Source organism: Syngnathus typhle, linkage group LG5, assembly GCF_033458585.1.
Source record: "Syngnathus typhle isolate RoL2023-S1 ecotype Sweden linkage group LG5, RoL_Styp_1.0, whole genome shotgun sequence".
Classification (NCBI taxonomy): domain Eukaryota; kingdom Metazoa; phylum Chordata; class Actinopteri; order Syngnathiformes; family Syngnathidae; genus Syngnathus; species Syngnathus typhle.
Genome location: NC_083742.1, coordinates 16,023,971 through 16,034,639, shown reverse-complemented (window position 1 = coordinate 16,034,639; position 10,669 = coordinate 16,023,971). Strand labels below are relative to the sequence as shown.

Genomic DNA, 10,669 nt, shown 5'->3' with positions numbered 1-10,669 from the left:
TAGTCCCTAAGTAAAATGGAAGTGTAATATAGATCTCTGTTGATGTGTATTTAAACTCAAGATAAAAAGTTTTGAAACTCCGTTACTTGTGCACACTGAACAATGGGGGAAATGAAATCACGCAGAGAGGTCATATTCTCATTTTCTGCGACCAACAAAGCGCTTCCCGATGGACTATTTTTAATCTATCAGAGATGACAGGAAGATTCGTGTGGAAAATTAACAATTTCAAATATACGGGTGGTTCAATTTCTACCTTTCCACTGCATTATTGGACACCTTTGCCCGTTGCCAACATATTCTTTGACTCCAGGGGGCGACAGAGTCTACAGAATCATTGTTTTGACCACGAAGGAGACCGGTGCTCGACGACTGTCTTTAAGCGTAGAAGAGTCAACAGACTTTGAATTAACATGTCTTAGCTCATTAATATAAATGTAATGTCTTCTTTGGACGTACCTGGAAGTATGTCGAGGCTTATCATGTTCGTACGCTACATGTACAACGGCCTAGCGAGGAACAACTCCCCTTGGCTCTCCTCGGTGGCAAAGACCCCCCTGGGTACACCTTTGCGGGTTGCAATCGCCGGAAAGAAGGACCTGGTCCACTTGGAGGAAGACGAGCTGGAGGAACAGTTTGTGAGGGGCTCTGGACCCGGCGGGCAGGCCACCAACAAGACCAGCAACTGCGTGGTGCTAAAACACATCCCCTCTGGTATTGTAGTCAAGGTTAGTTGTTATTAAACTCATCATCAGTCATGAGTGTTCTTTCAGTTTCTTGATGTAAATTTGTTTACACTTTCCCACAATCCTGATCCTCTCGTGCAGTGTCATCAAACCAGATCAGTGGACATCAATCGAAAGCGAGCGCGAGAAATAATGCAGCAAAAACTGGACGTTTTCTATAAAGGAGAGCGCAGCGACATTCTGGTCAGAAAGAAAGAGGCTGAAGCCAAGAAGCAAGACAAACGAAGGAGAGTCAATGAAAATCTGCAGAGGAAGAGACTATTCAAAGAAGCCCTCCTAGCCCAGAGCACATCTGGAAATGACTCTGTTTAAAATCAACAGCAATACCTGAAACAATTTGGGTGATCTTTTTAGCCTTCATATCAATGGGAATGCTGTCCTCAGTAAACCACATGTAATTCACTAATCTGATCATCGCTTTAACCAGAAACACCATCAAATGTTGATTAAAAAGTATTTAACTTCTTTCTTTCAAGTGTCGTGTGTTTTCCAAAGATCTATTTTTCACTACATCAAATTAAAACAATTACTCCCAGAATACAAGTTTTGCCTTTCAAGTGTTAATTTCCTCGTTTTTTTGTGTGTTTGTGGAATAGCCCAAAAAAATGTATAGTAACGTTCCATTATTGTCCATACATTATGTATACTGGATTTCTGTAATGTTTTGCAGCGACTTTTTAATATTTTGGTTGGATTGATTAAATTAACTGATAATTGGCTTGTTTAGAACTAATATTTATTACTAAAACTGTAATACGTAGAAAGAAAACTTCAAGCTCTCGCTTTTTTACTGGCTGTTTAACAAGAGCTCGAAATACAGCCAATGAGAGAAGACCATAGACTCACATGATCCCGCCTATTTGAATCAAGTTAACCAATTAGAAACGCCCTAGGATTTCAAACTCCTACATGTTTCTACGCATAGATACACTAGTTATTTGTATGGGTATGTCGACGTTGTCGTCTCAACACAAAAAAAAAACTAAAACCACAGGAATTATTTAACGCACCCACCTCCGCGTCGGACATGTACTCGAAAAACTGACATGGCAAAAGGTAACCAAAACATCCTAACTCTTATATGTGTGCGCTTATGGCTTCGCTAGGTAGTTAGCTAGGCTAATAACAAGCAGCTTCCCAGATTGAGGGAGTAACAAAACTGCTGGATTTTGAGTTTGCAGGGAAGAAGCAGGTGCAAAGGACGGACGAAAAGCCGGAAACCGTTCCTGTGAGCAAAGGCATCTCCGAAGAGACGAAAGAAAACCGGCCCCTGGTTACGAAAGAGGTATGTTTGATGTCTACGCTGAACAAAGTAGTCCTGCTTTGACGGAGTCTCTTTATATGGGGTTACCCGGATGTAATCGAATGGGACACAAAAACAAACGTGTAATAAAATATTCAGCTCTTGCAGGACATCCGGCATATTTCTCATCAGTTTACCCAGTTGAAACTAAATGAAATGTCATTAAGTAATCAAGCATAACCAAGCACACACACACACTGTAGAATCTGTGTTGATGGGGCACCCAAAAGTCAATATACTACTGTATATATAAACTATTTAAGTATATTTACTTTGATTTGTTTTTATCTTGTGCAATAAATTCAAGTTGAAAAAAAATTCAAAGTGGCCCTTGCATTGTTCAGCCAGACTGCACAAGTAAAGCACCTCAGAGTGTTCGCCCAAGTCCACCTAGTTCAAAAAAGGCCATATTGCCTCTGAGGGACACCTCCGGCATGCTCATTCAAGATGGAGGTGACGCGGATGTCAATCACACAGCTAAGCTCGACAAAGGTGAGAAAGCTTATGTATTAGCATTGCAAATAGCAAGACAAGAGAGCGCCAGACACAAGCTGTTGTCATTGTAGACACCTCGAATAAGACTCCGACAGAGCTGTGTGAAGCCAAAGTCGCCTCTCAACCGCAGCAAAAGCAAACGACGACGAACGCGAGTCTGGCAGACAACAGCAAAGTTCCAGCAGCTAAACCCCGAAGTCGGAATCCTCGCAAGGGCAAAGGGAAAAAGTGCGTTGGGAAGCAATTAATCTCATGAGTGAGGAGGAAACGTATGATGATAAAATTGTCTTTCCCTTCAGGACAGAGAATAACGCTTCCCAAAACAGAAAGGTCACAGACTTCTTCCCTATCAGGAGGAGTAAGAGGAAAACTAAAGCAGAGTTGAAGGTTTGGGATGATCCTTTTCTACCAACTTAATTGCTGAATACATTTGCCGCTATTCACATTCACGTCAGCATTATGCCATTTTTACATTTTCCATGTACAGTTGTCATATTCACTGCTGCAATCTTTCATTGCCTGAGACACCGAACAGATTCTATTCTCATGAAATGTTTGCAGAATGAAGAGCACAAGCATTTGGATGATTTGATTAAGAACGGTGTTGAAGAAGGAATGCAGGTAACGCCCACGGTGCCTATATTCTTATCCTGCAAACCTTGTGACACTTAAGAACTGTCCCCTCTGCGTATTACCAAAAACAAACATTTCGGAATAGCGTTATGCCATGGGGGGCATAATATTTCCAATGGTGCTGGGTTTTGTCCACAGGTGAGGGTGATCGAGGGCAAAGGGCGTGGCGTGTTTGCCGAGCGGCGATTTAAGAAGGGCGACTTTGTGGTGGAGTACCACGGCGACTTGCTGGAGCTGGCTGAGGCCAAGCTGCGAGAGGCCCGCTACTCCCAAGACCCCCAGACGGGCTGCTACATGTACTACTTCCAGTACCAGGCTAAGACCTACTGGTGGGTCTACTTGAAGTCTCCCATCATATGATTGTGAGAAAATAAATGTTTCTTTTCTCCTCCACACAGCGTGGACGCCACGCGCGAGACGAAGCGCTTGGGGCGGCTGATCAACCACAGCAAGGTCGGCAACTGCCAAACCAAGTTGCACGCCATTGACGGCTCGCCTCACCTCATCTTGTTGGCGGCCAGAGACATTGAGGCGGACGAGGAGCTGCTGTACGACTACGGCGACCGCAGTCAGGAGGCCATCTCGGCTCATCCGTGGCTCAAGCATTAAAACGCACACACACACCACCGTTGTCTCGAAACTCGTCGGTGCCACACGGATGCTACGGATGACTCGTCCTTTTTTATTTTTAAAGGAGGTACAAAAATGATTTTAAACTAACATGCTTCTTTTTTTTTTTTAAACAATTTTAATCATGCTTTTTACTTTTCTCTGCTGTAAAGGAGCAAATGTTACATATTGTCTACTGTCGTGATATTTTCCATTCATGTAAATTATGAGCTAAGCTGTGCTCAATAAAAGACACAATGAGCTGAGAAATGCATTTAAGGAATAAATGGTTCAAAGTGTCATGAGGAGATGAATGATTTGCTTTGTAGCTCCTCGGAGCAGGAATCAAATTTTCCACCATCACAAACATTACTGGGCATTAAAATGTCATTTTGTAAGAAATTCAGTTACGATATCATTCAAGTGAAAAGCACTAGACTGGACGATTCATTAGGTACTCAAAGGAAGTGCATCACAAGATGTGGCCAGTGTGGTTTGAGCTTGATGTGTTTTTGTAAACTTCAGATACTTTAGTTTTTGTTGATGAAGACGTTAAGCATAATTAACACATTTTGTTCAATTGGAACTATTTCAATAAACCTACTATGCGTGTTTGGAGACCAAATGTTTTTTTTTAACATTATAATTTGACATTTGGTTTAACTGAATTTTTGGGAGTATCAAACACAAAAATGCAATCTTTAACTGAAATGTGTGTTTTCCTAAACTAGACTGTTTTGTCGTCAATGAACATATGGTTTCATAAACGTTGAGGAATTTGTCTTCTCGAATAAACCTGATGTTTGTTTTTGTAAACATCCAAGACAATTTAGTTGCCAATGACTAAAACAAATTTTGTCTTTGACGAACCTGACGTCCGTGATTACATAAACAGTAAGTGGGCAGTATAGGAAAGATTGGGTCTGCTCATTTCAGTGGATAAAGAATATATGATTTGAGTACTGTTATGTTGAAAGTTTAAATACATATCAATTGCTTATTAATGTGTTACCTATTGTGTGTTAGCAATAGCGCAAAGCTAGCAGAAAAAAACCCCAAGCCGTGTGTTTGTCTAAAAGACACAATGTTCAGTTTGACAGTTTTTTCTTTTTTTCTTAGGTATTGCTAACAATTTGCCAAAGTGTTAGTTAAGTGCCATCATAAAGAGCTCGTGTTTTAACTTTTTGTATCTCTCTTCTGAAGGCTCGTGTATAGGATGCAGGTGTACCTAATGATTTGAAGAGCACCGCAATAATAAATCTTTTGTTACACATGTAAAATTAAGCGTGTGTTAACTTTACAAATAGTCTGTGAGTACAAAAATATAAAAGTGGTTCGAGAAACCTTCCAAACAATCCAGTCCCACCAGGCTATTTGTTGAGGTCTTCTCGTCTTACTTCCGTCTAAATGAAAACCTAGCGAGAAAGAGAAAAACAAGTTAGTGCGGGAAGGCATTCGGGTATCGGAGGGGAAAAGTGCACAGCACCGAAGAAACTCCAGTGAGTCAACATCATTTGGTCACAAGTATGTGATTAGGCTCAGGATGAGTGAGTGCAGCCTCACGCAATGCATTGTGTCATGTGCTGCATGTAAAGCTGCACTTGACAACAACGCATCCGTTTGCTTTGCTCCTCGTCGTCCTCGGTGAGCTGAAGTCCATCCAGACTGAGTGAAGGAGGGGTGGGTTCTGATCACCTCTCAATCACTCATCAATTTGCTCGTTTGTATATTATTATACATTATTTTTTTACAATGCTTTATCCTATATTTGTTTAACAGAGAAAGAAAAAAAAAAGAAGCAAAAATCAGCCGATTTTGTTTGCCATTTTCTTTGTCCTCTGTGTGAATGTGTCAACGGATTTTAAAAGCTATCTGTACGTCTGGTAAGTTCAAAATGTGAGTACTTCGGACACATCGAGTAAATATTAAAGACAACTCACAGTTTTCCAATGGTGCTCTTTTCCGTTTTTGCATCGTTGATCCCGGCCGCTCCGTTCTGCGCCGACCCGTCCAAGTCCACTTCCACCATGGCCGCTTGGCCCTGTGGCAGAATCCCGCTGCACAAACACAATCGAATCCCACGTGAGCCACTTGCACGCCAAACTGTTGCATGAGGACACTTCGACACGTGATGGTGAACAATAAAAAGCATAAGCAGGCTCCTTTATAGCAGCACAGTCAAATAAAAGTCCTGACAGTCATGTTTACCTCTTGTAGAGCTGCAGCTCCTCTTGGGCCACCATGAGCTGGGCCTTCAGCTGGTTGCGCTCCTGGAGGACCTCTTTTAGCTCCTGCATGGTGAAGCGAGGCCTGTTGGGGTCACTCAGATCCACCACCATTTGATTGGGTCCCACCGCTTGCTTCAAAGACGACAACACTAACACTTAGCTTATGATTTGTCGTACAACTTTTTTTCCTGATCAAGCTTGGAATGCAATTTACTCGTAAAACTGACAAGCCATTAATCCAGAACTAGGTGTTGGTTCGGTCGGTTAGTTTGCGCGTGAGCGCCCTCTGCTGTGCACTGAAAGTGACATCACAGTCCACTCAGTTTCACGGCTCACCAGTTTTCTGAGTTTGGCCACAGTGGATGCCGATCTAAGTAATCCTCATAGTTAGGCAGCCAACACCAGCGAGGAAAAAAAAATACAACTTGTACTCTTGTCATTTATATCCACGGACGACTGGCTGCCTCACCGTGCCCTGTCCGGTGGAGCTTTCTGTGACGACGCGGTCCAGTTCGCTCTTCAGGTTGTCCCGCTCGATTTTCAGCTCTTCCAGGGACAAGTTGTACTTGTTGACCATCGTTTCGAACATCTCCAGCACGCGAACTATGCGAAACTGGAGGTCAGACACTTCTTCGCCCGTACGGCTGATCCTCAACAAGTCTCGTCCGACAACGTACGAGATGTCGTACACGTCCTCCACGGTCAGCTCGAAGGCGTCCTTCTCAAACGCCAATGCTGGCGACGACTCCTCGTCAAAGTCCATGCTTAGAAAGGGGAACCCAATCTTTATCTCTGTCGCTTCTCAATGATGTTTATGGCCGGAGCGGGTGACTTCTTCCAGAGGAGCAGCACTTCCCCCATCACGCGTCTGCCAATGGCGAGTGGGGAAGAGGACGGCTAGTATCCTAGCTACAGGTGAGAGAGCACAAAGAGTAACGAGCGGAGTTGAGAGGAATCCCTTCCGTTCCTCCACTCGCAAACAAATATTCTTTGTAGTTTAACGTTTGTAGTGGCTAAATAATCGCTTTTCGTAACCGATTCAAATACAGTTTAGAAATGAATCGAGCAACGCTTTGTAGTGTAAACCCCTTTGGAGTGTGGGCTGGCTAAAGGATCAGACAATACCTCTTAAATGTTCGGCTTTTCTACGTTTTTTCTCCCGTCACTATGGCAACCAAAGATCCAAAACACGCCAAAATGGACGAGTGCACCACATGCGCCGCTCCCCGGAACGTCATTTTTGTCAACTGCAGAAAGCGACAGAATTTCTGTGGGAATTTCGTGAAAGGGAAGAGTCAGTGTTGGCCAAGGTACTTGGAAAATGAAGTCAGCTAAGCTACAAGCATTAAATGTACATTTATCTACATACCTTTGTATTTGCTTTGCATACATTGGATACATACATGGCGACATCAAATGTAGCTTAACAATACTGAAACTCCTCTCCTGAAAATATTTGTTAGTTTAGAAGACAATGAATTAGCAACATAATTAATTTAAAAACTACAGAAAATCTTTAAAAGAAAATGTCAAATGTGACCATTAATATGGGATTTCTATCATTGAAAATGTAAAATCGTGAAAAATATTGCATTTGAATAGCATTTAATTTACCTTTGTGAAATACATAACATGAAAAATAAAAGCTTTATTTCAACATTAAATCACCATAAATTTTTGTACAGAAGATTTGGTTGACTAGACTAAATATATATCAAATTGGCTTCACTTGAGCGCAGGTAGCACATTTTATACCATTGATACTCAATGCCTTTGTCATATATTATCTTAGCTGTTGTTCTTTAAATAAGCCACTGTCAGCTAGAGTTGGCTTACTCCATTTTTTTCCCTTAATTGCATTAACTGCTAAAAAGGAATTGACTGTACATCTTTTGGTACTTTCCCACCATTTGGCAGGTCATTTAAAAATCAAATTCAAATACACTACTCGGAAATAATGGATGAAGCCCAATAGCCCTAACTCCTTAAAAAATCATGCAAAGGAAACGAGGCGTCTGATTGGCAACAACGTTGGGTCGTCTGCGATTAAACCGGCGGCGACCATGGGCATGATGGCGGTGAAGATCCTGGAAGTGAAAACAGAGAAACCTCTGCCGATATAGATACATGTTTTTTGAGGAGATTTGTGGAAGTATGTATATCACTCACAGGCGTCGTATTCCAGATTCCGGCAAATCTGAGGAGGTGCTGGTGACCTTTGGTGGTGGCATCGATGAAGATGAAGCACCAAGGAGACAGCTGACATCCTCCTCTAAGTCTTCACTGGGCGACGGAATAAAGTGAGTGAACTAACATGTTTTATGGCCATGAACTTACGACATTACGTTGGACTGATAAAATAATAACATATGGAAAGCCCTCGTCAATCCCTTTAATCTGAGATGCGACTCAATGTGGTGTGTTGCAGGATTTTTGACCCGATTTCTTTTTTTAATTACCTTTTGTGATAGGCCAGTTCGTCCTCTAGGAGGAAAACTTGAGCCTTGAGTTGGTTTCGCTCTTGCAAGACATCACGAAGCTCCTGCAGAGTGAAGTGAGGAGCTTTCGCCTCCGCCTCTTCAGGCACTTCTTCCTGCAGATGACACAAGATGAAATATCTACAAATGTTACAAAAAACTATGATGATTATTATTTTTCATGATTATAATGGTGTCTGTCTTACCAGTAAGAAAGCAGACTTGTCTATGTCCTGCTGACTTGTGTTCACGCGTCTGTGCGTTGAGCTGTTGAGGAAGTTGGGAATGTTCTCCAAGGAGTCAGTATCTCCTCCGCACTCGACCCATACCGAGTCTGCCTTGACACGTCAAAACATGAGGGGCACTTAAGGCTTAGCATATATAAAGACAAAGTGTTAAACAGCACACATTAAATATTTCGCGGGATCCTCACCTGTGGGGACGCCTTGGACGTGGACGAAAACAAAAGGTTCTCCTCCTCCATCTTGGCCACCTCCCTCTCCAGTTCCCACTCCTGCCGCTCCTTCCTCAGCTGGGTCAACTCGCGCCGCAGGGCGTCCATCTCGAGCCGACGGGCCTGCGCCGCAGCCTCCAGCTCTGCCCGTTGCCGCATGGCCGCCTTGCCGTGCGCCTCCGTCGTGCCGAGCTTGTGACGGAGATCCTGATTGATCCGGACCAGACGGTGCTGCTGCAGCTGGAGCTGAATGGAAACAAATGAGCGGTGCAAACCAAAATGTCAGACTTCCAATGTTGTTTCAGGCATGGATTCTTGGAGGCTTCAAATAAAAAATAACTGACTTCCTGCATCAATTCAGACATTGCTTTTTAAATTGATTTGTGAGTCTACTCATAATGTGGCTTCAGAGCTAATTTAAAAAAAAAAAAAACAGATGTCCACTCACCGCCTCAACGTCATCGTTTTTTAGCATCAGCTCGTGGTCTTTGGCTTGGATTTCATCCCTCTGCTTCTCCACCAACTTATTGAGCCTTGTCATCACTTGCTTTTCCTTCTCCGCCGTCCCTGCGAGGACACAATATATTTACCCATAGGACAAGAGGAAATATAGCTCCGCACTGCGTGTGCGATTTGATAAATATAGCGGTTGTCAACATGACAACAGTGTCTTCAAAAATAACCTGTGCTAGTTTGACCCCGCCGCATTTGGCTGCAAACAAATTTGTCCATTCTCACGTGACTGAACGGACAGTAAACAGGGCCCCCTCTAGTTCTACTCAGAGATGTAAGCAAGTAGAGAAGGCAGAGTATAGGTCTCTAACTGATAATATAGTCCACCACGGTAAAACCCACCCTCATCTTGCAGGTACTGGTCTTGGGTTTCCACGAGAGCTTGGCTGAAAGCTCGGCAAGCCAGCAGCTTTTTGTTTTCCGCTTCCAGCTGAGACATCTGCGAGAGGAGATTCTCAACCTCGGCTTTCCACACGTCTTCCACCTGCACTAACTCCTGGAAGAAGAAGAAATAAAATAAAAAAAACATTGAGTCAGTCAAAATTCTGCATTTGGTCTTAAAAAGGAGACAGAGGAAATGGGAACGCGAATATTTTTTGTTAACAGGGGAAAAGACGAATATGCGAATATATGGGGTTCGACTCCTTCTACATCGCACTTACCTGGTGGTGCTTTCTCTCCTGCGCCGACCTGTCGCTGCGCTCCTGGCGCAGCCGCAAAAGCTCCCGTCGCAGCTCGTCCGCCTCCTGCCCGCTGCCGCCGGCGTCTCCGCGGCGGCCCACCAGCGTCTCCAGGAGCTCTAAAACTTGGACCACCTTAGGAACCACGCCAGCCAGAGCCTCACAGCCGAAGCGCTCGATGGTCCGCTCAAACTCCTGCGCCAGGGCCGCGGCGATGTCGTACACGTCCAACACGGTCAGGTCGGACCAGGTCTTCTCCAGAGCAGACATGACGTGTATTGAGATTAAAAATAAAAAATCTTGGTTCTTCGAATTCCTCCACGGAACGGTCGTGTCACATTTTACAGTGGAAACGAGCGTTTAAGAGACTTTTGTGAAGGACCGCGAGGACGGTTCAACGACGAAGGACTACTTGTTGTGAAGTTTGTTGACAGGTTCAACTTTAACTTTCGACGATGCGTTCAAGGCTCTCGAAAAAGTTCGTCCATGTCAGTATTTATTGATTCCGAGCGAATCAATTTATACGCGTTC

General features: G+C 43.6%; 4 protein-coding genes across 5 annotated transcripts; 2 read left to right on the top strand and 2 right to left on the bottom strand.

Moving 5' to 3' along the window:
* The first annotated feature begins 325 nt into the window (after positions 1-325).
* mtrfr (mitochondrial translation release factor in rescue) lies at positions 326-1,211 on the top strand. Its single transcript, XM_061278472.1, has 2 exons — positions 326-728; positions 828-1,211. The coding sequence occupies exons 1-2, from the start codon at positions 441-443 to the stop codon at positions 1,056-1,058; spliced, it is 519 nt and encodes a 172-aa protein (XP_061134456.1). The 5' UTR covers positions 326-440; the 3' UTR covers positions 1,059-1,211.
* Positions 1,212-1,642: 431 nt separating this feature from the next.
* Positions 1,643-4,398, top strand: kmt5ab (lysine methyltransferase 5Ab). Of its 2 annotated transcripts, none has more exons than XM_061278469.1 (8): positions 1,643-1,802; positions 1,921-2,031; positions 2,398-2,541; positions 2,616-2,772; positions 2,844-2,931; positions 3,106-3,165; positions 3,316-3,506; positions 3,576-4,398. In XM_061278469.1, exons 1-8 carry the CDS (start codon positions 1,793-1,795, stop codon positions 3,784-3,786), a joined length of 972 nt encoding a protein of 323 aa, XP_061134453.1. In that variant the 5' UTR covers positions 1,643-1,792; the 3' UTR covers positions 3,787-4,398. The 2 variants fall into 2 exon arrangements, with proteins under 2 accessions (XP_061134453.1, XP_061134454.1); XM_061278470.1 differs by having other exon boundaries at positions 1,644-1,802; positions 1,928-2,031; positions 2,394-2,541.
* Positions 4,045-7,493, bottom strand: rilpl2 (Rab interacting lysosomal protein-like 2). The gene is made up of 5 exons (XM_061278471.1): positions 7,140-7,493; positions 6,484-6,923; positions 5,995-6,146; positions 5,727-5,843; positions 4,045-5,201 (listed from the first exon to the last, which is right to left on the bottom strand). The coding sequence occupies exons 2-5, from the start codon at positions 6,775-6,777 to the stop codon at positions 5,180-5,182; spliced, it is 585 nt and encodes a 194-aa protein (XP_061134455.1). The 5' UTR covers positions 6,778-6,923; positions 7,140-7,493; the 3' UTR covers positions 4,045-5,179.
* A 149-nt stretch (positions 7,494-7,642) lies between these two features.
* LOC133154076 (RILP-like protein 1) lies at positions 7,643-10,588 on the bottom strand. Its single transcript, XM_061278468.1, has 8 exons — positions 10,121-10,588; positions 9,801-9,954; positions 9,394-9,512; positions 8,925-9,191; positions 8,698-8,829; positions 8,474-8,607; positions 8,184-8,297; positions 7,643-8,101 (listed from the first exon to the last, which is right to left on the bottom strand). The coding sequence occupies exons 1-8, from the start codon at positions 10,406-10,408 to the stop codon at positions 8,008-8,010; spliced, it is 1,302 nt and encodes a 433-aa protein (XP_061134452.1). The 5' UTR covers positions 10,409-10,588; the 3' UTR covers positions 7,643-8,007.
* Positions 10,589-10,669: the final 81 nt, after the last annotated feature.

Coding starts and splice junctions, on each gene's coding strand:
- rilpl2 (XM_061278471.1), bottom strand. CDS start 6,777: ATGGACTTTGACGAGGAGTCGTCGCCAGCATTGGCGTTTGAGAAGGAC. Junction 5,844..5,994: donor GAGCTGCAGCTCTACAAGAG/GTAAACATGACT, acceptor GTGTTTGTGCAG/CGGGATTCTGCCACAGGGCC. Junction 5,202..5,726: donor AAGAGCACCATTGGAAAACT/GTGAGTTGTCTT, acceptor CTTTCTCGCTAG/GTTTTCATTTAGACGGAAGT.
- mtrfr (XM_061278472.1), top strand. CDS start 441: ATGTCTTCTTTGGACGTACCTGGAAGTATGTCGAGGCTTATCATGTTC. Junction 729..827: donor CCTCTGGTATTGTAGTCAAG/GTTAGTTGTTAT, acceptor CCTCTCGTGCAG/TGTCATCAAACCAGATCAGT.
- kmt5ab (XM_061278469.1), top strand. Junction 2,032..2,397: donor GGCCCCTGGTTACGAAAGAG/GTATGTTTGATG, acceptor TTGTTCAGCCAG/ACTGCACAAGTAAAGCACCT. Junction 3,507..3,575: donor TACCAGGCTAAGACCTACTG/GTGGGTCTACTT, acceptor TCCTCCACACAG/CGTGGACGCCACGCGCGAGA.
- LOC133154076 (XM_061278468.1), bottom strand. CDS start 10,408: ATGTCTGCTCTGGAGAAGACCTGGTCCGACCTGACCGTGTTGGACGTG. Junction 9,513..9,800: donor CCAGTACCTGCAAGATGAGG/GTGGGTTTTACC, acceptor GTGTCCTCGCAG/GGACGGCGGAGAAGGAAAAG. Junction 8,298..8,473: donor GAACTGGCCTATCACAAAAG/GTAATTAAAAAA, acceptor TCCGTCGCCCAG/TGAAGACTTAGAGGAGGATG.